The 25,547-nt window shown below is 38.4% G+C and overlaps 1 protein-coding gene and 1 long non-coding RNA gene across 6 annotated transcripts in view; one reads left to right on the top strand and one right to left on the bottom strand.

Moving 5' to 3' along the window:
• The window catches only part of LOC138751771 (uncharacterized), a 692,174-nt gene that overhangs the window by 5,914 nt on the left and 660,713 nt on the right, over positions 1-25,547 (top strand). The gene's annotated exons all lie outside the window — the stretch shown is intronic.
• The window catches only part of mkxa (mohawk homeobox a), a 62,116-nt gene that overhangs the window by 12,691 nt on the left and 23,878 nt on the right, over positions 1-25,547 (bottom strand). For 4 of the 5 annotated variants that reach the window (XM_069914540.1, XM_069914539.1, XM_069914538.1 and 1 more), the window contains 2 exons: positions 19,130-19,283; positions 10,067-10,396 (listed from right to left, as the gene is read on the bottom strand). In XM_069914540.1, the coding sequence (XP_069770641.1) occupies positions 10,067-10,396; positions 19,130-19,283 (484 nt within the window). Of the gene's footprint in view, positions 1-793; positions 908-10,066; positions 10,397-19,129; positions 19,284-25,547 lie in introns of all 5 variants that reach the window. The other variant, XR_011350172.1, reaches the window with a different exon arrangement.

The raw sequence follows: 25,547 nt of genomic DNA, 5'->3' as shown, positions 1-25,547 counted from the left end.
TGCTGAGGGTAAGAAGGTCTGACGAAGGGCCTCGGGCACTAAAGGCTTCCTGATCATGTTGGAGGTTTGGATTTGGAGCTTGGGCTGCAGATGAATCAAGCAGGGGTCTGTGTGGCTACAGAAGCTGCGGAAGCGCTGGAGGAAAATTCACGGACACTAAATGACTCTGAAGGACTCTCTTCTGCTTGTCTTTCTCTCTTAGAGTAAGGGGCACCAGGTGGCACCAATGATGGCTCTTCGTCTGCCTTATGGCAGGCAGAAGGCAATTTCATGTAATATTACATGTTCTATACTAGCCTTCACAGCCCGGATTGGCCTCACCAGTCATTTCCAGACCCACAGTCACCAATCTCCCATTTGATTTTGAAGTCATGGTCATCTTCGACTATGAAGGACGAACAACAATACTATTACATGATAACAAAGAAATCTTGAATTGTAGCTGCCAACTGTCCAGGAGTGCCCACAAGGATTGAAAGATGAAAAAAATATTATGTGACAATCTCTATCTAGCTACTCAGACATAACTTTCCATTTAGTGCCGCAAGAAAGAGAGAAGAATTATTGTCCCACAAATTTCAGAACAAATATTTGGCCAAAAAAGTAGAAACTTATCATTAGGAGAAGACACTTAGGATGATAATATAGCCAGATTCATTGTTTTAAACCATTGACTGATATATTGCACAAATGCAAGGTTGGTGATTTCTGAGGTTCAACCAATTATATTAGTGATGAATATGTTAATGAGTCTGCATTGTCAAGGTTTAATAAATTCAAGTTTAACTCTTACCTTTATAGGTTGCGTATTATGTCAGGACTGTGTGAGAGGAATTGCTCTCTCCAGTAGTAGGAGATAAAAGATGACGTTGCCAGGCATCTATATATTGATTCTGATAAAGCGAGGCTGAGGAAAGGCGTGTAAGAAAAATTCAAGTGAGATCAAAGAACATGAACCTCACTGAGAGTATGTTTATATTGAACGTTTAACAGTAAAGTTGAGAGAGTAATTTTACGTAGCCAGTGAAAAGAAGGCTCACAATATTGGTGAATGGGTTCCCATGGAGTGCATCCTGATCTCCAAGGTGAATACACTGAATACCTTGGTAGTCTATCACTCTATTGGCTTAGTTTCAGCCCCTGTAAAAATATGCGAACAGTGTAATTATTTCCTACTACAGCACGTGGAAGAAGGGTCCACTATTCAAGATCTACGTGCAATATTAATTCCCTCATCATGGATGAAAGATGAAGGGGGTCTCCAAGGTCTCCAGTGAAAGAAGGAATAAGATGTTGTTTCCTTTAACAAAGAATTTGTTTGTACAGAAGAACTTCCTGAACTGTCAGAAGAGCTTTTTGAACATTTTTTTTTAAAAATTGATAAATAAGAGTTTGAGAAATAATAAATTTAATTTAAATATTGATTCAGTAGAAAAACTAATTTTAAGATGGCTTAAAAGGAACAGGAAATTGATTTTTCAAGGAATTACAGGGTATCTGAATTTTCAGTGGATTACTTTGGCATAAATAATCTGTGTTTCTCACCATGTGTTTATTAGTGAAGTACACATCTTTCGTCATCCTTTAAAACTAATTGTTTGAGATCTTGCTTCTTAAATAAAGGTTTTTGAAAGTATTTTTCTGAAACTGAAATGGGTTTCTTAAAGGGAGAACATTTCCTTTCAGGTTTGTTATTGTTTTTTATGGACCATTCCCTATTTTTGTTTCATGCACCTGAGTAGTTTTGTCTAGTGAACCCCCCCTCCTCCCCCCACATCACCTGTGTTTCTTCCTTGTTTCCCTTAAAATGTGTTATTATTTGTGGCATCAATATTGATCCATCATGGATCCTCTTCATTTTATCCAAGCCCCAGAAATGTGGGGCATAGATACAATAAACCTCCCAATACAACAGCATAAAGATTAGAGCTTCACAAGGACCACACTCAGGAATTACAAAATTTGATGTTGTATTTTATTCCTTACTTTTACTTTGCACACAACTTTCTTTGTGATTCAGGTGTATTATCCTCAGATGGGCTAGCGATTTGGCCACTGTCTCCAAACACTGTTTACTTCATTGAAGGAAGCTTGATAATTCAGATTTGAAGGTCAACTGAAACTTGGAAATACAGTCCCATAATTTACCTTGGCACGGTCACACCTTCTGAATGACTGGGATATATTAATCTAACTAATGATTGCATTAACATTCAGGGAAATCACATGAATAAACATCTGCAGTCAGTTAAGATAAACTGATAAATCTCTAAGGAAAGTAAATGGGTAGATTAGCAGAAAAATGGAATAGCTACATCCATAAAGTCCACATAAGTGACTGATTGCTTCCATGAAAGGATTCTGAGGAAGCAACAAATGCTGGTTTTCCTGGCGGAAAGAGAGAAGTGTCCACTCATTGTAGGATGATAACCCCGACCGATTGTATTACATAAGAAGAAATGGCTTTTGTTGCGCAGCACGTCATCCTGGGAAGAGAATATTGAAGTGACATTGAATGGAAATGTTGTTTCCCTACCAATATTTCAAGAGAGAGAAAAAAAAAAATCCCTGAGATTCTTTTGTATTGAATTCTATCGGGTGTGCAAGTTGGGAGTTGGTCTATCCTCTGCCTTATGGAATCCAGAATTCTAGCCAAGACTGGGGTAGATCTCATTAAATTAGAATTTGGAATGGAAAAATATACGTGGTCTAAGATTATTCATCTGATTGGAATGATAGAATCATAGAACACTACAGTGCAGAAACAGGCCCTTCAGCCCATCTAGTCTGTGCTGAACTGTGTCAAAGGGCCAAAAATGGGGTTTCAAATGACCGTGTGTTACAATGTGTATGAGCTGCTTCCACTATGAGTTCAATTTGTTAAACTGTTAGCATTTGATACATGTGGATAGAAAGCTCCTGGATTTGACCCTCTCAGATTTAATGAGAGGCATTGATTGTGTGGGTGGCCAGAGCTTTTTCCAAGGGCTGAAATAGCTAACACAAGGTGCTGTAGTTTTAAGGTGCTGTGAATAAGTATGGGGGGGGGGGGGGCGCGTGGGGGGGGGGAGTGGTAGAAGAGGTACGTTTTTCACAGAGAGTGGTGGGTGCATGAATGGTGGGGGAGGCAGGTACAATTGGATCTTTTAAGAAACTATTAGATAGGTATATGGAATTGAAAAAAATGCAGCAGTATGGAAAGTCCAAGCAGTTTTTAAAGTAGGTTATTAGGTCGGCACATCACTGTGGGTCGAAGTGCCTGTACTGTACTCTTGATTTCATGTTCTATATATTTTCACTTGTAGCAGGATTTTTAAAAAAGTGATAGTTGCCCTCAAGGCCTGGAGAGAAGTGGTGAACCAGTCATTCTCTCCGTTTCTCTGTTGAATGTTATCAGAGGGAAGGAATGGAGTTTGGAGGTGATTCCACGTGAGTTATTAGTCTGCTTGAACTGCCTCGGTTTACATGGGATGAATAGTCACTTGGATGAGCAAGAAATTAACAGAAAAGAATAAAACACGTAAATGATAAACTTTCAAAGTATGTGTGACAAGGATTACAATCTGGAACCAGGTTACAGAAGGTAGATCTGGTAGACATACAGAAAGCTAATCCTTCAGAAAAGTATGTTCATTTTCAGTTTTGGGACCATGGGCTCTGCCACATTTCATAGGTTAGGAATCTCAGAAAGCAGTGATGAAATTTGGAGTCATTTTGTTTGGCAGAAGAACATTTTAGGCAGAATGAAAGATTTTTCAAATATTCTACTAGTCACGATCTGCCGACTCTGCAAATCCACATGATAGACCCACACCAATTATTGTATCTAAAGCAATTTGTCTCAGAAATAGTGCTGCAGACATCATTTGTGTCAAAAAATGGGTACTGTTGATCCAAATTTCATGCCACCGTGACATTTGCTGAAAGTCATTAATACTGTACCTGAAACAATACACACAATATGTCATCAAAGTTTGCATGAATAAATTAGCTAAAGGCTCAAATGACTCAGACGTAATTGTTCAATAGCCATGCTTTAACTTTTAGTTATCAATAAAGTAAATTTAAAGTAAATGAATAAAATACAAAAAATAATATTGTTAACCACTAAATGACGTGTGCCCCATGCCTGTTGATGATACTTCTAGCCGAATCTGCTTCTACTTATACCCACCTCACAAACTATTTCACACAAAACAAATTGTTCAAAGTGGCCATCTTGCCATATAGTCAAAATAAGAAAGAAAGAAATGTGACATCTTTCTCAATCAAAATCATTCTAAAGTGTTTTACTTGTCAAAGTGGTATCTTTTGAAAGGTGCCCATGAAGTAGAAAATGCAGCACCAATTTGTGCACGTTCCTGCATAAAGCACTAGGAAAATAACCATGATCCCAAATGAGGAATTAAATATTAGCTGGAAAACTGAATCAACCTCTTCAAATAGAACAAAGAATATTACAGCACAGTAACAGGCCCTTCAGCCCATGATGTAGTGCTGACCTATGTAATCCTACATCACATAAATTTAATTTTTCCATAACTCACACTCATGAACCTCTATTTTTATCACATCCATGTGTCTATCTAAGTATCTTTTGAATTGTACCAGCCTCCACTACCACTCTAGGCACCCACCACTCTGAGTAAGACACTCACCTCTGACATCTCTCCTAAACCTTAAACCGATGTTCTCTGGTACTTGCTTTAGTCAACACACCAAAATGCTGGAGGAACTCAGCCGGTCTTTTCAGCATCTAAAGGAGACAAAGAACTCTTGCCAACATTTTGGGCCTGAGCCCTTCTTCCAGGAAAATCAGAAAAGGCAGAAGCGGGATAGAAAGTCTCTGAATTCAAACAATGGGGGAGGAATCCAGACCAACTAAAGGTATTAATTGAATATGATAAGGGACTATGTGAGAATTTATCATGTCTATGCGAAAGGAGACAGGAAAAGGAGAGAGGACAGAGGAAGAAGGGGATGGGGGGTGTTTAGTGAAAGCTAGTGAAGTCTACATTAACGCCATCAGGATGGAGGGCGCCCAGTCAGAAAATGAGGGGTTGTTCCTCCAATTTACGGGGGTCTCAGTCTGGCAGTGCATGAGACCATGGACAGACAAGTCAGCAAGGGAATGGGATGGAGAATTGAAATGGGTGGCCACTGGGAGATCCACGCTAGTGCAGTGGACAAAGCTGAGATAGCTTTCACTTGGTGATATGTCTGTCCATGGTCTCATGCACTGCCAGAATGAGACCACCCATAAATTGGAGGAACAACCTCTCACCTTCCAACTGGGCACCCATCGACCGGATGGCATTAATATCAACTTCTCTGGTTTTTGTTAAACCACACCACGCCCACCACCACCCCCTTCTTCCCGTGTTGTCTCTCCTTTCCCTGTCTACTTTCAGACAGACATGATAAATTCTCATGTAGTCCCTTATCATATCCAATTAACACCTTTTGTTTGGTCTGGATTCCTCCCCCATTGTTTGAATTCTGAGGCTTTCGGATGTATCCTGCTTCTGTCTTTACTGATATTTCCTTGAAGAAGGGCTCAGACCTGAAACATCGGCAAATATATCTTTGTCTCCTATAGATGATGAAAAGACCAGCTGAGTTTCTCCAGCATTTCATTGTGTTGACTACAATCACTGCGTCTGAAGCCTATTGTGTTTCACTCTATTTGCTATAGTCACCCTGGGAGAAAGATGCTGGTTGTCCACCCTTTTTCAGCCCCTTATAATCTTACATACATCTATGAAGTCACCTCTCATCCTTTGTTGCTCAAATAGAGCTAGGAATAGAAATAGACCCAGGAAATCTTTTCCGCTCACCCAAGAAGGCAGTTAAGGCTTCATCTAATGTCTAAATGAAATGACAATGATTGACAGGGCAGCATTCAACCCCCTCTCAATCTCCCCCTTTCTCTCCAATTATCTCAGAAGAATGAGTTTAGAAAAATGAATCCCATCCACCCCCCACCCACAACCTACTTGCCTTTGAACAGTGGAGAGTGTCATTGACCATCTTCAGCAGAATACTTCAGCCTTGGTTAATGATGCAAAGGATGGTGTGGACGGGTCTAAATGAGATCCATCCACAAAACCGTAGAGGCCTTGACAAACAGTAAAGCCCTCTCTCAGAAATGCTATTTGCTCAAAGTTGTCAGACTTTCTGAATTTCAGTGACTTTAAAAAATAACTTAAATGATTAAATACAACAAATAACTAGAGAAGATTAACTATTCAAGGAATTGAAAATTATAAACTTTCAAATAATTACAAACCATAAACAAAATACAAATAAAAAACTTTTCATTCCTTCCCTGTTACTGCTTAAATGCTTTCATATTTAACACATTTAAAAAGCTCAGCCCTAATTCCCACCCCCCCACCCCCCACCCCCACCCAACTCTCTCTCTCTATCCCCCAGTACTAAGGCTCAAAGAGTAACCAATGTTTGCAGACAGAAGGGCTTGATCTAATCTGGAACCTAAATCAGATTCCCAAGTTGAACAGGTACCCAGGAAATTGGCACTGGTGCCAGACCAGTAAATTCAGAGTCCAGAGACTCCACAGCACTTATTTTGAATGCAGAGAACTGTCAGCAAAAGACAGCAGAATCCAGGCTAATCTATTTTAGAAGGCCGAAACATAAATGGAAATGGATTTTTCTGGGTTTATTGGTAAACTGTTCAAGTTCTTGAACAAAAGCTTGCACAACAAGATGTTTTTTTAATCACAGTTCCATGACATATCAGTCTTGTTGAATGTTTCTATTTTTTGTTACAATAGAAATGAGAATTAGCAGAGATATTTACTGAGCAGTTCAGCCAATATTGTATCTTTACCCCATCACCAATAATCACAATTTCTCATAGTAACTGAACTCACAGTGATTTCTACACTGGTAAGATGTCAGCTGACTCATCTACAAAAATAAAGGATGTTTCTAAACAGTGAGAGGAAAAAGAAATCTACATCGGTATCTTGACCGCTCATTAAGGCAACATTCCTAGAAACTAGTAATAGGATATGCTGGTAAAATTTAAAAAATTGAGATTTACTTGGATGAGTGAAAGATCTGCTATTTTAAACTAATTTGGTTTCTGATAACATTTATGATATTAATTGGAAATGATATAGAACTTGGCTATTGTTGAGTTTGTTTAAGGTGTACCCCCAAAGGGAATGGTGAACTAATGGTGTTTAGATTCACATGTGGTCATTTGGATGAGAGAACAGAGAACATGATTGCTCCCAGAACTATTAGACAACCTGAAAAATGGCAAATACAACTGGAATATATTGCCGCATCTGTACCTAAAGGGGAATGGATGTCAGATAGTATTGTATTCCCATCTCCAACTCCCACTCCCTTTACGAACAACTACCAAAAGATCAGTGCCAAGTTTAAGTCAGTTCAAATTTTATTCAGTGCAACTTTCTGTAGAATTATAAAATATTCTTAAAAGTTAAAATAAAAATTTTCATAAGGACATCCCAATGCATTCAACAACAAATTAAATATTTTTGAAATGTAATTAATTTCTCCCCACATTTTCATCAACTTCTCCCAGATTTTACCACTCACCAACATAATAAAGGCAATTTACAGTGGCCAATTAACCTACTGACTTGCATGTCTTTGGGAGATAGGAGGATACTGGAGCACTCAATGCCAATTCCACACAGACAGCATCGAGGTCAGGATTGAAACTGAGTCTCAGGCAGTGTGAGGTTCCTAGCTGTGGCAGGGTGGTCATGCCAAAGGACATGGTCATAAGTTACTATACACACAGTGTGTTTGCATTTGTTGTTTTCCAATACCGTTTAAATTTGTGTGTGTGTGTGTGTGTGTGTGTGTGTGTGTGTGTGTGTGTGTGTGTGTGTGTGTGTGTGTGTTTACCCTATGTGCTACTGTGTTGCCCAATAACAAGAAATCCCAATGTTGAAAACACAGCTGCCAGTTAGCATACAGAAAGTTCTCATCAGTAATGAGAAAATAGACAATAATGTAGTTATAGGTCAGAATGCAGTTTTACAAAATAAATTACAAATTAAGCAATAAATAAATCTGATTAAAGGTTCAATGTCTGTCCACAATTAACAATTAGAATTAATTTAGGAAATGTTATTTAATTCATCATCAAAATGGGAGAAAACTAGAAACTACTGTTGACTGCTCTATTGGACACTGTGTTTGTGGTATAATTTCTGTCATGGCATAAATTCAAATATTTGTTTCTGTCAAAATTAAACATGAGTTAAATATAATTTATTATAGTTTTCTGTGCTTTCTAAATGTGTTGCATTGAGTATTTAACTGCATAAGTGTACAATGAAGACTTCTTGTAACGAGGTTTGATGAATGGTCATTTTTAAAAAAAAAGTATTTACAGCCCTATTTAAAGGTACTCATTACATTCAGTCTTATAAATCAAGCCCGCTCACAGTCAACAGTCACAAGAGCACAGTGATGATTCTCATGGTTTCAACCACTGATGTATTTTAACAAGAAATAAACAATTTTCCAGCTACTGTATTAATTTAGCTATAAACAGATTTTGATGTTATTTTAAGAAAGCGTTAAGCTGTAATTTGCCTCAATATTCCACAGTTATGATGAATGCAAGTATTTGAAAAAATTGCCTAAGTACCCTGGAAACATAAATAATGTCTGGCTATGTTCATGAATTAAAACTTTTATATGTCCAATGCTCCAGTTCTGTTTAAAGGGAACTCATACATTTCCTGTGGGTAGGAACTTCTTGCATCGATTACTTCCTCCACAGTTTTCTAGTCTATCATTATTGACAGTTTACTCCAGACTAATTGAACATTGACCAGAAAACTCAATAAAAAAAAGTCAGTTCTTACCTTGGCTCCTTACTAAGAATGTCTAAAATATTTCTATTTTCAAAACAAATACTGCAGAAGACTGCTTGGAGCTACATTAATATAAGTTTTATGTATCCTGCAGAATAACTGTACTTTCATGACCATGTACCCAGCTAAGAAAGTGACTGCAACAGGAAATGTCTGCCCTGTTTTATATCACCTGAACTGACAAAGTGGCTAGTGTGACCTATTCTTCAAAAGAAAATGGTCTGTGGGTCCATGACAGCACTACAGAAGCCAACACAATGATGCGGGATCAAAGTGGGGCTGTCAATCATTCTATAATTACATCCTTCCTCTGTCATTTTTGAGTATGCTTTTGCATACTCGATATAAGGATAATTCTCTCTGACATGACCCCCTCCAACCCCTACCCCACAATTTTTGCACCACATCCTCCTTCGCCAGAACTTCTAAACTTTCCTTCAACAGTGCAAATCATCCCTCTTCTTCGACGCCATGGCCCACGTGTAAACCAAGTCAGACAACAGAGTGGTTCTCTGTCCACTTGAAAATGAAAAATATACTTTAATTTGTTGGATTGGAAATACTGCACAATGCCATCAAAGATTATGTGCATGTGGTGATAAACTTTATAAAAGTCTGAAACTAAAACATTTTGAGAAAACTAACCAGAAGCTACCAAATTGTTTCAAATACTGCCCCATATAATTTACTGAAGAAAGCTTAACAGACTTCCTTAGTTTATTCTGACCAAGGCCTGTAAAGACTCAGGCCTTTATATTCAGATTGGGCAACAGCTTTTTCCCCAAGCCATGGGACTTCTGAATTCCCAGAACATTTGTGGATAGGGTACCATGGACTGTTACTGTATACGTCTTAATATTTTAAATGTGTTTATATTTTGTAAATATGCTCCGAGGACCTGGAGAAACGCTAATTCATCTTTACCGTGCGAACATGGTATCAATGATAAATAAAGATGACGACTTGACTTGAAGTCCCATGACACAGATGCCTAGTGATAATACTCTGCAGATGACTTACTTCTGTCAACCTGCTGTGAAAAGTCAAAGAGGACCATCCACGAGAGTTCACCATCATTTTAACATGGCATGGAAAGAGTAACAAATGTACCTATGTCAGCATTAAATAAAAAATTGATTTTAAAAATGTTGATGTTTAAAATACTGAACCCTTACCAGTACGATACACAAAGTTTCCATCTGCTTCAGACGATGATGGTGATGTTAATTCTTCTTCATATTCATTAGAGCTGAAGGATCCGGAATGGTTTCTTTTCCTGTCAGTAGCTTTCAGAGCTGCATTGGATGCCATAACATGCCTTAACGAGTCATTTAGATAACGGTGTAACAAGCTACTCTTGTACTTTGGTGGTGCCACATAATCCTCATTGATTATTGTACCTGCTCTGCTCACAGCTTTCAGAATGGGACTTTCCTTTTTAATAGCAGCCTGAACAGGTTTGTTGAATTCTCCAACTGTAGGATTCCGCGGCGGATGTTCTGCATCTAAGATTTATAAGATAAAGTGTGTGAAAAAAAAAGAATTGAAGATCCCATTGCAGGATTTATGAGATGAAAAAAAATGCAATTCAGATAGAATTATTATTGGCTTTATAAATATTGGCATTGAATACAAAATCCAAGAAATTGTCACAGCCCTTTATAAATCAGATTCAGACCCTTGCAGGAACATTGTGTCTTTTGCTGAATATCACACATTAGTAAGGGAGGAAGGATAAGAAATATCAATGAATTAAATCATGAGGGGACATAAAAATGCTGGAGAAACTCAGCAAGTTATGCGGAAAAGGTAAACATGGAAAACCAATATTTTGGCCCTGAGCTTTTCATCGAAAAGAAGGCAAGTGTCTGAATAAAATGCTGGTGGGAAGGGCAGGGGGAGGAGCACAGGGTCACTGGCAGGAGGCTATAAGTGGATATGGGTGGTAAGAGGAAAAAAGCTGAGAAGTGATGGGGGAGGGGATAGCTCTGAATGGAGAGGAAAGGGGACAGAGGGATGGGGGAGAGAAGGAGACAGGGGAGTGGTCAACAGGAAACCAGAAAACTTGATGTTAATGCCATCCAGTTGGAGAGTCCCCAGATGGAATATTACGTGTTGCTCCTCCAATTTATGGGTGGCCTTGGTTTGGCAGTGCTTGAGGCCATGGACAGACATGTAAATGCAGGAGTGGGGTGCAGAATTGAAATGATTGGCCACTGGGAGATCCCTGCCATTGTGGTGGACAGAATGAAGATGCTCAGCGAAACGATCTCACAGTCTGCATCCAGTCTCTCCGATGTTTGGGGCCCTGAACTGTTTGGGACCCTGAACGGTGATGACGGAGGAGGTGTGGCTGCAAGGGCAGCACTTCCTGAGGCTGCAGGGTTATGTATCAAGGGGAAGAGATTAGTGGGAGAAGGGAGCAATCTCTGTGGAAGGCAGAGATGAGAGAAAAGGGGAAGTTCTGTCTGGTGGTGGGATCAACCTGCTCCACTAAGTTATTAGGGAATTTCTCCTCAAAGAAGGGAAGAACAAAGAGGGAATTAGTAAAGGGTTCAAAGTCAAGAATAGCTGTAATAAAGTGAATTAAACTGTTTCTACAGCAGAGGATTTGTAATTACAAGATGCATATGCATTGCATTTGGGAAGAGATGAAGAAAAATGTGTTTATATATCAAATCTATTTGATTGGAATGCAGAGTCAGAAAGAATGATGGAAGCAGGTTCAATAATAATTGATTTTATTTATTTATGGGATTGTCTATCACTGACCATGCCAGCATTTACTACTCATTCATAATTTTGCTTTAATTTGTTGTCCAGCAAGGAAGTTCCTGTATTAAAACTCAGTTGCAATAAAGGAATTGCATTTTATGTTCCAATGTTGGAATAGGAAGGATGAAAGGATCTTTCCCACTTAGTTTTGTGTCTTCATGTAGCACTCAGTCCCCCGATCTAATTCATTGACATATTGAATAGTTTATGCTGAAGTACAAATGCTTGCGTTATCCCTTCCAGCACAGTCTGTGCCTACCACCTAAAATGTGACTAATTGACCACAGTTGTAAACAAGCACTCAACTCATGCTCATGTATTCCCCCAATCCTATAAATCCTAATTTTGTGTTAGGGCTTCCAGTTTATCACCTTAATGAATACTTCAGCAAAGTCAAAATACACCACCTCTATTGGCTCACTCGCCATCCACTTATAACATCAAAACCTTCTAACAGTTTTGTCAAATATGATTTCCCTTTCATAAGTTTTTGTAGCATTTGCCCAACAACATTGCGCCTATTATCACATTTTCAAATAATATATTCAAGCATTTTGCTACTATTGGTTTATTGCAAACTGGTTTTCTTCCTTCATCCTTTGGAGTTACTTGTTTTCTCATCCAACTGTGAGGACTAAGGAATCTTTGTACCCACACCTTTTAAACCTCCCAGATGTGAGCCATCAGACCAAATGATTGGCTTTCTTTACTAATATTAATTTCTTCACATTTTTATCTCTCATCAGAGTAGTTCCCCATGATTTCCAAACATCATCTTTATTTTCTACAGATGCACGAAGTATTTATTCAATGACCGTAATTTCTTCATTGTAATTTCTCCTGCTTCTGCACCTCAAAGACTACTTACTTTGGCTAAGCTCAAGTTTTTAAATGTTAGTCAAAGCCTTAAAAATCTCTTTTATATCTCTTTCTCATTAACTCATGTCCTTTGGCACACTATCTCATTGCAAAATTCGAAGCCTTTTTCTCTAATCTATAATGATCTTTTAACATTGCTTATTAGTTATGTTCGGACTACTTCGCCCAAATGAATTGTTAAGAGAATAAATAGTTTTTGCAACTTATGAATTATTCCTTGGACACCCCTCATACCTATTAAGTTTGCTTAGGCCAAATTTTAAATCCAATAATTTAATTGCTATCAAACTAAATAGAAAATTCTATATTATAATCAAATTTCTGTAGACACCTTTACTATTGATTGATTCAGTGTCATTGCACAATATTATATCAAAAGTAACCTGTTCCTTTGTAGGTTCCTTGGCATAACTATTTGGGAAAGTGTCTTGAATGATTTATATGAACTCATCTTCCCAACTATTACAGAAAGTTTGATTTCCACAGCCTATTAGAAGATTGAAGACTGATAATATATTTGATTTTTTTTTTTGGTTAACAGTACAATAATGTGAAGGGGAAATTTTCATTCTACCTCATATTGCCTTTCTTCCAAACTAAACTCTGACTTTCCCAAGATACAATCCTTTCATTCAGCTGCTTCTATTCATCCTTTACAATCTTCCTCTGTTTTCATTTTCAATTTGCCAACTTCTGAAAGTTTTCTCTTATGGATATTAATTCTAGTCACTCTCAATCAAATCTCTAAATTTGTTATTCCATGAGAAGTACCGATTTCTGTGTTAAAAGTCACCTATTTTTATTAGAAATGATTTATGCAAAGGCTGCTAATCCTCATCCCTATATCATGCCATTGACTAATGCTAAACCCTTTCTTTTTTCTTAAGAACCCATCCTCCCTCTTCCTATCTGATCAACTTTTATTTTTACCTGAACTACGAAACAGTTTTGTAAGATTGGTTTTATTTTAAACTTATCTTTTACTGACTCTCCTACTGTATTAGTTTAAAGTTCCCTTTATCATCAATTTGTCAAGATGGCTTAAGGGTAGACCTTTCAATCTCTAACCTACTATGCTAGGGTTGGTTGAATCAAACTCCCTGACTTTCATAATATGCTTTCATCACACATTTAGCCTTTCTTTGTCCTGTATTAATTCATGCATGAATCGAGGCATTTTTACGAGAGATTCATTTTGACTGTCTCAGCAGAACCTTTTTCCTAAGGCTACCAATGCCAATGGAATCTAAATGGACTGTAACCATGTTGGATTCCAATTCCACCTCTTATGAAAAGTTGTCCTCCACCATTGGGAGAGTTTCTTAACCCAGATTTGCCATAACATTGTCTTTGTAAGCTAAACCCCATTTTGTTACAATAGTTCTAAATATTTGGATATGCAAACCCTTGTTTCAAATCTGAAAAACTGAATTTTTTAGATTTGGGGAAAGGGACTTTGTAGGTCATCTGAGTTAATGATGTTCATATGATATTATCATTAATCTGCAGCCAAGATAAGTGTAGCATTACATATCCTACTGAAGCTGAAACACATTCATAGGGATTTTGTTAACACAAATAAAATACATTTTTATAACTGAAAATTGAATATGTATTTTCTGTTGATGAATTTGCTTATTTTGATTATTTTAATTATTCTGTTTACATTTTAATACCTCCATTAAAACATCTGTATTGAATGCCAATTGATAACTCTAGACTTGCTTTGTACCTCCCTGTCTTGCCAATGGTGTTTAGTTAATTTTTGTTTAATTCTATTTTGTATTTTGTTAACATGACAAAATAGATGGAAGGATATGTAATGTTTTATTTTTTAAATTTAATTCAACTTTTAAATGTAAATTTTAATGTATTTTACGTTTACATTTAGACATACAGCAAGGTAACAGGCCCTTCCAGTCCATACTGTCCAAATATCTTTGGCTTGGCTTCGCGGACGAAGATTTATGGAGGGGATAAAAGTCCACGTCAGCTGCAGGCTCGTTTGTGGCTGACAAGTCCGATGCGGGACAGGCAGACACGGTTGCAGCGGCTGCAGGGGAAAATTGGTGGGTTGGGGTTGGGTGTTGGGTTTTTCCTCCTTTGCCTTTTGTCAGTGAGGTGTATACTGTAACAATATTAATATTAATATTAATATTAATATTTGGGGAGAATTTATAAGATTTAGAGTAAGTCACGTACGTATACACATTTTAAAACAGATCTTATTTGAAAGACTGAAGAATTCACATTGCAAAATCTCTGGAGAATGTAAGCACCTTTCACAAGTAGGTGTTAATTGAACTGATTTCATAAAATGCTTGACCATTGTCTTGCTGGAGTCATGCTGTCTATCAGTACCCTTTCTGCAAAGTGCTCACAGAAAGGTCAATTCTGGATTGTTTACCTAAGATAACAACTTGAGAAAAGAACTCTTGTTTTGCTCAGGAAGGTGGGGATTTTGAAAGACATGAGTCACATGGTGTTTCAGTTGGAAAAGAGAGAGAGAGTTAACAGCTCAGTCATTCAGTCAGTGGGTGTTTGGGACACTGACAAGTAACTGAAAAGTGCAATCCAGGGAAAACTGTTTGAAACTAATGAAAGCAAGTTCCAGAGCAGTAGATGGCTGGAAGTGCTATCTGTCTGATGTTTCTCTTGAAATAGAGGAAGAAATGGAACTCTGTGGTAGCTTGAAATAAGAGGTTACCATCTAGAAGACCCTGATGGGGCAAGTTTCATCAGCGAGACCCTGAGGTGACTAGTGGTGGTACTACAGTTGTGGAAATCCTGGAGCAACAAATATCTCTCGCCGCAAACCCTCCAAGAACCTTCCTGAGCGGTAAACATTTACCTTTCAAGTTACATGTTAAATTCTGTGCACAGTATGGTGATTGCCTGCAACCAGAGAACTTGGAAGCAGAAGTGAGATTGAACTGTGAACCAAAGAACTTTTCTCGAATTTACACACACGTGTGCTTAGAATTAGAAGGGGGTCATTTGGGTTAGTATAGAGTATAGTATAAGAATAGAGTTGTTAAAGTTTGATTCTATTTTCATGTTTGAAGTTGATTAAAAATAACTTTTGTTTTGAAAGCCACTTGTCTTGGTGAATGTCTATTGCTGCTGGGTTTTGGGGACTTTGGGCTTGTAACAATACCAATTAATCTATAATCCCAGAACATTTTTGAAGGGTGGGAGGAAACTGGAGCATCTGGAGGAAACCCATACAATGGGATAACATACAAACTCCTTACAGACAGCGCTGGTTTTGAACTTGGGTTGCTGGCACAGCAATAATGTTGCACCAACTGCTAGCATTAGAGCAAGCTTTTCATAAAATTATGATGATCAATGAAGGATTGATTATAATATATATGTAGAGATAAGATAAATAGAAATTCTTCTGCCCTTGTTTAAGCAGGCAATGGTGCATTTGAAGTTCTCCATGTAATTTAACTGAGAGTGTAAGAGTTAAAATGTATTTCTTGCACCAGTTGGACCCATTCCAAGCAGCTTGTTCTTCTCAATGGTTGCCGATTGAAGGTCGGGCCTGTTATTGCCTCCCTCCTCCTCTCCTGGCATGAAACACCTCTGGGGCGAAACATATTCTCTGGTCTAATTATCAGCATCAGATGCTGCATTCCAAAACTTGAGTCACAACGGAAAGTAGAACTCCAAGCCCAGAGTATCTCTGAAGAAAGAGTTCCTCAGTGGCCTGCAGCAACTTTCAATGAAGACCTTACTGCAGATCACAAGGCTGCTGTGTAATACAACAGTTGACCAACATTGGAAAGGAACAGACAATTTAACTGAGGTCACTTTGGTGGACTTTTCCAGTTCACCTGAAGACCCTGAGTCCATAGGAAGCAGGCACTGGCTGCTCATGACCTGGAGCTTTCTGATCAACTGAGTTCTCCACATTTAAAGAATATTGAAATTGCTTTTTTGACTGATTCAAAGAAACTCTCCAGGACAAAAGAGAAAATTGTTAGCCAGATGGTCTGTGTGATGAGGCATCCCCATCATCCCTGTACATCCCTGTACTGTGATGGCTATGTATTCTCTCTGCTTAGCAAACACACAGCAGAAATTTGGTTTTCTCTAGAGTCCTGTTCAACACTAAAACATCAAACTGAGAAATTTCTCATGGAGGAGGATGACACTAATCAGTAGGTGTCATGCACTGAGGATGACTTTGTCATTGCTTTTGAATACTTGGAAGAAGAAGCAGTAACTGCACTTGGCACAGGAGGTTTTGATCCCTGTACACCAAAGATGTCACTTTACAGACCTGGAGTTTTCAGAGTTTCTGTTGTATCTTTCCCAAGCCTCATCTTTGGCCAGTCTGCTTCTCCATTACACAGTAATTACACAGCAATGTATGCCTAAATATACCCAATGACTTGGCCTCCATAACCACCTGTGGCAACAAATTCCACAGATAAACCACTCTCTGGCTAAGAAGTCTCTGCATCTCTGTCCTGTGGATGCTCTTCAATCCTGAAGTTGAGCCCTCTTGTCCTCGACACTCCCAATTATATCCAATACCTCACTGTTAAACAGCATCAGTGAAAATTAATGTCCCTACCACTGACAAATACATAAGCAGGAAATTGAACTAAATAACTTCTGGGGAATACTTTAATGTGGCTCATGTTCTTTTGCTGGAGACTCAAGTTCTGCTGTTCAACATCTCCTCACTGTTATTCCCTGAAGCGACTATTTTCCTTTATACTCTTCTATGTTCTAATGCAGTGGTTCCAAACCTTTTTCTTTCCATTCACTTACTGATTTAAATATTTCCTATGCCATAGGTGCTCTGTGATAAGTAAGGGATTGCTTAAGGTGTTGTGTGGGTGGAAATAAAAAGTTTGAAAACCCCTGTTTTAATCCTGCCTAATTGACTCGTTATGTGCACGGTTTCATAACTCCAAAGGAAATGGAGCCAATGACAATTTTTCTCAAGCAAAATATTTCAGTAACAATTGGGTCCAGAGCAGTGGTTCTCAACCTTCTCTTTCCACTCACAGACCACCTTAAGCAATCCCTTTCTAATCACAGAGCACCAGTAGGATAGGGATTACTTAAAGTGGTCTGTGAGTGGAAAGAGAAAGGTTGAGAACCACTGTTCCAAAGCATATATTGCCACCATGTGGATCAGCTAACAATGAGTTAAAACATATCTTTTTCAGGCTGTGAACTGTTAGCCCTTACTAAGATTCCAAAGTCAACACCCTGTGACAGGTAGTCTTTCCTGAGCATACCTGCTGAATCTGGCAATTTCGTTTCCAATAAAAGTTCTAATCCAACAGTCTGATCTAAGCCTTTATGGGTTAGTGTCAGGTAAATTTGTTCAATCAGTTGTGGAACGAGCATCTTACAAAACCCTCTTTCAGTTCAAAGTTACATTATCAAGTAATTCTGAAAGAAGACTCCTATTTATAGCTGCAGGAGTAGCTACATTGGTCAGACTTGTCAAGTGCTGATTCACACTTGGGGTCAATCTATAACAGTTAAAATAATGCTTCACCTGGAAAATTTAACCAAGTCAAGGGGAAATTTTAGGCTTCCCTATGAAGAAAAGAAAGGACAGAAGATAGTGGAAATACGATGTACATTTTATAATTTTTCATCTTTAAACATGTCAGTCTTTTATGCCATAAAAGAATTTTGCAATTGATAGCAAACAGGTAACCAATTTGCTATTGGACTCCAATCATAGTTATGTCAAGATGGGGCATGTTTAGATATGGATGCCAAGAGATATTGGGACAAGGGTGCTACTAAGATTTCAAGTGAATCTCCAAAAGCAATTGGAGGTGTCAACCATTGCAGTAACTAAGAGGCATCAATCTTTCATGATCTCTATTTCCAGTCTGTTGAAATTAAAGAATCTTAACATTAATCAACAATTAATTAATTCATCATCCCGACTGCACATCAATTAATTTAATTTTTATATTATCTTCTTTTGCCATACAAAAAAAATCATGAATGTCTTTTGATTGACTTAAAGGAACTGCTTGTTTGATTATGTTCTTGTTTAAGTCTGAGTGGCGGCAAATCCTGATCATAGGTCTGCTTCATTTTTCATTAGTCTTGTTTATCAGCCTGTTCTCCCATACTTTCTCACTAAATGCAGGAGAAAGAAAAAAAAATGTTTGTTTGTTTTGGCACCTGATAATTTATTTTGTTTTCAACTGGTCCCTCAAAGGATGTTTCTGAAACATTTTTAATAATGTATAATACTCTGGCTTAAGAACTCTTGATTAAATATTTTAAAAATGTGTAACTTTTAATTACATATGTCACAAATAAAGGAATCTATAGATCAGTGGCCAAATATGTCCCAGGCGTCTTTAAATATTCATTTGGGTTCAACTGCACATCATTATGTTAGACATGTAGAACTTTGGCCTCATATTTTATTTTCGTTTCCCTTCAGAGAGCACAGCACTTGTTGGACTGCAGATTGACTCCTGTATCCATAAATATCAGAACATTCTGTAATAAGGCAGTGCCAAATAAGAATAAAACATTTCAAAAGAATATAAAACTCAAAGGACCTTCTTCATTTCCCATACCTTCTGAACATGTGTCATCACTGCTAACGCTGAGTCGCTCTGCATTGCCCTGTACGTACTTGTTGTATAACTTTATTCGCAATGCCCAGCTCAAGTCTGGTTGCCGAACGGTATTCTTCAGGCGGCGCCTAGCATTTGCAAACCAGTTGGAAACCTATTTATTGGGGGGGGGGGGGGGGGGGGGCGGAAAACATTTTTTTTAAACAAATCTAAGTAAAAAAAAATTTGTCATCCTCGAACTCAATTTTTTTAACGTTAAACAGCAAAGTTTGCAGTTGCCATGATTATAGCGTAATATACAAAAGTGTCAGAGAAACTCAGCAGGTTACAGAGCGTCTGTAGGAAGCAACAAGATATATCGAAAGTTTTAGGCTTCAATTTTTCTGGATTTTTTTAAAAGTGAAAAGCAAATGTTTTGACTGCATTGTCCTAAAAACACAAGTTTTCAATCTGAGCTGATGATAGAGAGCAAAACATTGTGCTATAGGATGGTCCAAAATAATGGCACCATTTCAGAAGACCCAAACAAGCTTTATCACAGGGGCTTTGTTTTAACCTCTCAGCCTCCAGGTTTGCGCATTTTATAATGGATTTATTTAATGCTATTATTTCACAATGAAACAGTTAATATCAGAGAGTGGAGTGAAACAGATAAGATTTCATGAAACCACATTTGGTGCTCAGAGGCTCTTGGCTCCTCATTACACCGAGAATTTGCTTTGAGCTCCACGTGGATAATACAGTAGAACGTGGCAGGTTGTGGTCACTAGGGGAGCAAACAAGTTCAGCTAGCCAACAATATGCACTGCCGTGCCAATTGGAAGAAGTTCTGAGCTCAAAAATATCCAAGCAGATCTGGGACCTGGCTGCAGTTATTACGAATTCAGTACTGCAAGATTCTTTACAAGTTACAAGAAATTGTAATTTTATTGAAAATAGTTGGCTCAGGATACAATAAATTAACCATTTTAGAAATGCAAAGTGGTGAATGTCCTGCAATTAAAGATGATCAGTAGAATTGCTGGTGCTCTCTAATTATGAAACAGCAATTGGACACAAAATAAATAAAATATTACACATAATAGCCTTTAGGTTAGGATTGAATTAAAACAGATAATTATCGGCCATATTTTATTTCTGACATCATTAACCAGTTGTATGTCTGATTAAATTGTAACTTGTGCAATTTTTACTGCATTAATTTGAACCTAAAGCTGTATTGCATCAATACAAAAGCTCTACTTAATAGCTAACAGGCTAAGAATCTCAAAAAAATATTAATATAAGGCACCACCTGAGTTCATCACAGTCAGTGGCGGATGATTTTCACCAAGAGGGGGTGAAACAAAACACAGCCAAATGGAAATTGCACCAGACAATTCAGTCTAGGCCTTCACAATTATTGCAAGTAATAAAATATTGAAGTAATATCCTGGGCTAGAGAAATTTAAAGTTAGCTAAAAGAAATGTAATCATGAAGGTGTCCAAATGTGTTTGGGTTTAATTGTCAGCTGTCAAAAGACCTAGAGTGGAAAGAATGAGGTGTGTGAGAGGGGAGTTGTGTGGGAGGAGTGGAGCAGAAAGCCCTCTGAGAAACCTCAGTTTACGAACATTGACACAAATTGCTGAGAACAGACTTCTGGTTAATTCAGTTTGGATACTTCGTTTTCTGACTGGACTGCTCAGCTGCTGTGCAGATGTGAACCCATTTTGGATATATGTTAAGGTGAAGATAGGAGAAAACAAGGGAGAATGTGGGAGCACTGTGTGGAATTATCCAAAGGCGCCAATTTCAAACCATTCGTGCTTTAAAAAAGCCATCTTATTCTTTGACCTGTGTGCTTACTAAAACAAAAGGAATTGTAAGGGACTGAAATGTGTGAAGCTTTGCGTTGAAGTATAAACTAGGACATCTGTTCAGAGCGAAGATTACAAGGTTATTAAATAAATAGTTCATTGTTGAACATTATATTTCATCCAGGACAATTTTTTCTTCCTTTTAGGAATTACCCAGCAGGTTTCAGTGTTTATCTTTGTATGCTTTCTTTTCTTGCTTTTACAGGAAATTTGTTTTCCCATGTTTTATTGCTACATATTGCTAATACACGCAGTGCTCCCACATGATCTGAACTTTCAATAAACTGGAATAATGGCCACACCACCCCCCCCGCCCCCCGTTAAATTCCCCTTAAGCTCCTTGATTCTAGCTAATGTTGATTTATAGAAAAATGAATTGATTCCTAATTCTGCAGACGAAGATTCACAAGGGCTTGAAGGTGAAGTGGGATTGGGGGACACACATGAGAGACTGCTGATGTGGGGTATCTGCGGTAACTCTCTCTGTACCTATTGACAAGAATGGGACAAAAATGAGCAGGACTACAGATTGTGGGACACCCTTTCATTTAGGAGCATAAATCTTTCTCTGAAAATCATTCATCTGGGAGATAATATCAGAACAATGTTGTAAAAAATTGATTTCTGAAATACACCTATGCAGAATACCTTTCTTCTTCTAAGCATATGTTCCTGTTTCTTGGTTTGCATTCCAGTGAACAAGATTATTGATATTGTCAAACATGAAAGGGTACACAGGGATGCTGCTTTAACCTTGAATGGAGCATAAATGCCTCCAGAGAAGCTACCTTTCCATCAAGGGGACATCAGAGAAGCAAGTGCCCAAAACTAAGGAAGAAACAAAATGGATTGGATGGCATTTTCATTCAAAGTATCGTCTCATATTCTAAGTCAGGAAGAAGTCAGTGTAAATGCAATGTAATTGCACAGGTTTCAAATCATGTTCACATGATATATAGTTAAAAAAGTTCCTGCTCAATGTGTGGGTTGAAACCTGACAACTTTTAATTTGGACGAATTGGATGGTGGTTGGTTGAAAGAAGAATGAACTGCAGGGTGTTAAAGGAATTCAAACATCTCAAGTAAAGTTCTACTTTGGAGCAATGCTAATTTTGAAGGCACAAGGCCAGAATTGTAACATTTTTGTTGGGTGAAGTTGTTTGCAATCAAAAGGCAAAAGAACTTACAGTCAGGGAGGGGGGGGGGGTGTGGAGAGGTGTTTATAAGAGAGATAGGGAAAGTTCAGGGACAACATCCTCATGTTAGATTGAAGGGCAAGGCAGAAGATGAGGGAACTCTGGATTTCCAGAAAAATTGAGACCCTGGCCAAGAAAAATAAGGAGGTAAATGTCAGGCATAGAGAGGCAGATCAGCTAAATCCCTTGAAGAATGTAAAAGATTTAGGAGTACACGTAAGAGTGAAATCAGGAATGCAAAGAGGGACTTGAGGCCATTCTGGCCAATAAACTTATGGACAAATATATTAAGGACAACAAAGTAACATGGGAGAGAATACATCCTTTTAAAGATTAATGAGGTCATCTTTGCTTGGAAACACAGTCGGTATTTATTGGGGAGAAAGGCATGGAAGTTAGGGAAACTCAAGGAAGTAAACAGTAGTGTCTTGAAGAGAGAGGTGTTGGAGGTCTTAAATGCATAAATGTAGATATATCGCCAGGGTCTGATCAAGTGCATCCAAGAACATTGTGGGAAGCTAGGGAAAAAACTGCAGGAGTTTGGCAGAGACAGTTGTATCATCGTTAAGCATGTGTGAGGTTCCACAAGTCTGGAGGAATGTTAATGTTTATTTTTAAAAGACAAGCTGAAAACAGCTAAGGCTTGTGAGCTTAATGTCAGTCATGGGTAAGATGCTGGATGGATTCTGAGAGACAAGATATAATTGCATTTGGAAAGGTAAAGACTAATTAGGGATGGTCACCACTGTGGATGGGAAATCATGTCTCACACATATGATGAGATTCTTGGCTGACTAAGAAGATTGATGAGCGCAGGGTGGTAGGCATTGTTTACATGCACTTTAACAAGGCCTTTAACCTGACTAGGTTCTTCATGATTGGCTAATCCAGAAGGCCTGATAACATGGGATCCAAGCAAGCTGGCCAATTGGATATGGAATTAGCTTGATGGTAGGAACAGGGAATGACAGTGGAGGGTTGTTATTCAGATTAAAGGCCAGTGACCAGTGATGTGTCGCAGGGATTGGTGCTGAGTCCACTGTTGTTTGTCATAATTTGGTTTGTCATAACATGTCAACATGGTTAGTAAGTTCACAGATGGCACCAAAATTGGTGGTATTGGGGGCAGTGAAGAAGATGCTATCTGAGATTAAAATAATATCCAGATGAACTGGAAAAGTGGACCAAGGAATGGCAGATGGAATTTAAACACAGTATTCTGGAAAAATTTGGTGGGTCAAGCAGCATCAATGGAAGAAAAAGAAGGGCCTCAATAAAGGGTTTTGGCTCAAAAGTCTGATCATTCTTTTTCTCCCACTGATAGTGTTTGACCCACCAAATATTTCCAGAATATTGTGTTTAAATTCCATCTGCCATCCCTTGGTCCACTTTTCCATTCTGTTTCGCTTCAGATTCCAGCATCTGCAGTCTCCTGTGCATCTACAGATGCAATTTATCTTGACCAAATGCAGGGTGCTACACTTTGTAAACAATGACAGGACTTACATCGTGACTGAAAGAGTCTCGCGAGTGTTGTAGAAGAGAGAACCTTATGGGGACATGTGCATACATCCATGGAAGTTGACATGGTTAGACAGGATGGTGAAAAAGGCATTTGACACTTAACTATTTGGCTTGTCTTCATTGATCAGTGCATTGAGCAAGGACATCATGTTACAACTGTACAAAACATTAATGAGAAAGCACTTGGGGAATATTGTGCACAGATCTGCTTACGCAGCTGTAAGAAAGATATCATTAAGATGGTAAGGTACCAAAAACATTCATAAAAATGTAACTGGGACTGGCAGGGTTGAATTATAAGGGACTGGAATGGCTGGGATGTTTCTGGAGTATAGGAGGTTGAAAGGGTGTGTGTGTGTGAATGTGTGTGTGTGTGTGTGTGTGTGTGTGTGTGTGTGTGTTTTATCTATAAGGTAAGATTATTTTTTTCCAGGGTGGGGTAATAATCTAAAACTGGTGAGTATAGATTTAAGACGAGATGGGAAAGATTTAAAAAGAGCCTGAAGAACACTGTATTTACACAGTTAATGGTGGGTATACGGAAATGACTGCCAGAGGCAGTGGTAGTTGTGGGTATAACTGCAACTGTTAAAAGACTAAAGTTAGACAGACACATGGAGAGGAAAGATCGGGAGTAAAGTGGGGCAAGTACAGGAAAATGGAACCAGATTGGAGAGACAAATCTATTAGAATGGTCTCCATCTCTTTGTCTCAACAAACAGTTAAAGGACCCTGTTATCACTTTTGTCAATGAAAACTAAACGAATAATATTATTGATCCACAGTATCTGTTCTTGGCATCTATTTTAAGCACAATTATGTATTTTATAATGAAATTGTTCGCTCTTACAGATATTTATAAAAGGCAGGCGGCAACATCCAATATGAATTTGCCTTTGGAGTTGAGTGAACTCCAGGGAATTGGACTGGCGCATGAAAATTGCGCTGAAATAAAGATTCAGCCATAATTGCTGAGCAACCAGCAATATCAGGGATTGATAACTCCTGCTCACTTTTAGAGAAACTTCGGTTTGATGATCACAGTTCCCCTGCCGTACAGGTGGGAGTTTGTTTCAAATCTCTCCGCAAAAATAACAAATAAAAAGCTTGACGTCTTGGCGCCTCCTAGCTGCATAAAAACATTTTTTGTTCAACCCGCTCCAATGCCATATTTTATCCACTGTTATTCAGCCCCTAAATCGCAGTTGGAGAAAGAGAATGTTAAGATCACTCACTGTCTGAAACAAGGACATTCTCAGCTGTAACTCCCATGTAAAGTGGCTCCCATGTAAAGTGACTCTCATGTAAAGTGACTCCCATGTAAAGTGACCCCCATGTAAAGTGACCCCCACGTAAAGTGACTCCCATGTAAAGTGACTCCCATGTAAAGTGACCCCCATGTAAAGTAACACCCATGTAAAGTGACTCCCATGTAAAGTGACCCCCATGTAAAGTGACTCCCATGTAAAGTAACACCCATGTAAAGTGACTCCCATGTAAAGTGACCCCCACGTAAAGTGACTCCCACGTAAAGTAACACCCATGTAAAGTGACTCCCATGTAAAGTGACCCCCACGTAAAGTGACCCCCATGTAAAGTGACCCCCATGTAAATTGACTCCCATGTAAAGTGACCCCCATGTAAAGTAACACCCATGTAAAGTGACTCCCATGTAAAGTGACCCCCATGTAAAGTGACTCCCATGTAAAGTAACACCCATGTAAAGTGACTCCCATGTAAAGTAACACCCATGTAAAGTGACTCCCATGTAAAGTGACTCCCATGTAAAGTGACTCTCATGTAAAGTAACAAAGATATTGACATTCTGCACTAAAATAAAA

This window comes from Narcine bancroftii, chromosome 1, assembly GCF_036971445.1.
Source record: "Narcine bancroftii isolate sNarBan1 chromosome 1, sNarBan1.hap1, whole genome shotgun sequence".
NCBI classification, from domain to species: Eukaryota; Metazoa; Chordata; class Chondrichthyes; order Torpediniformes; family Narcinidae; genus Narcine; species Narcine bancroftii.
This window is presented reverse-complemented; position numbering and strand designations above follow the sequence as displayed.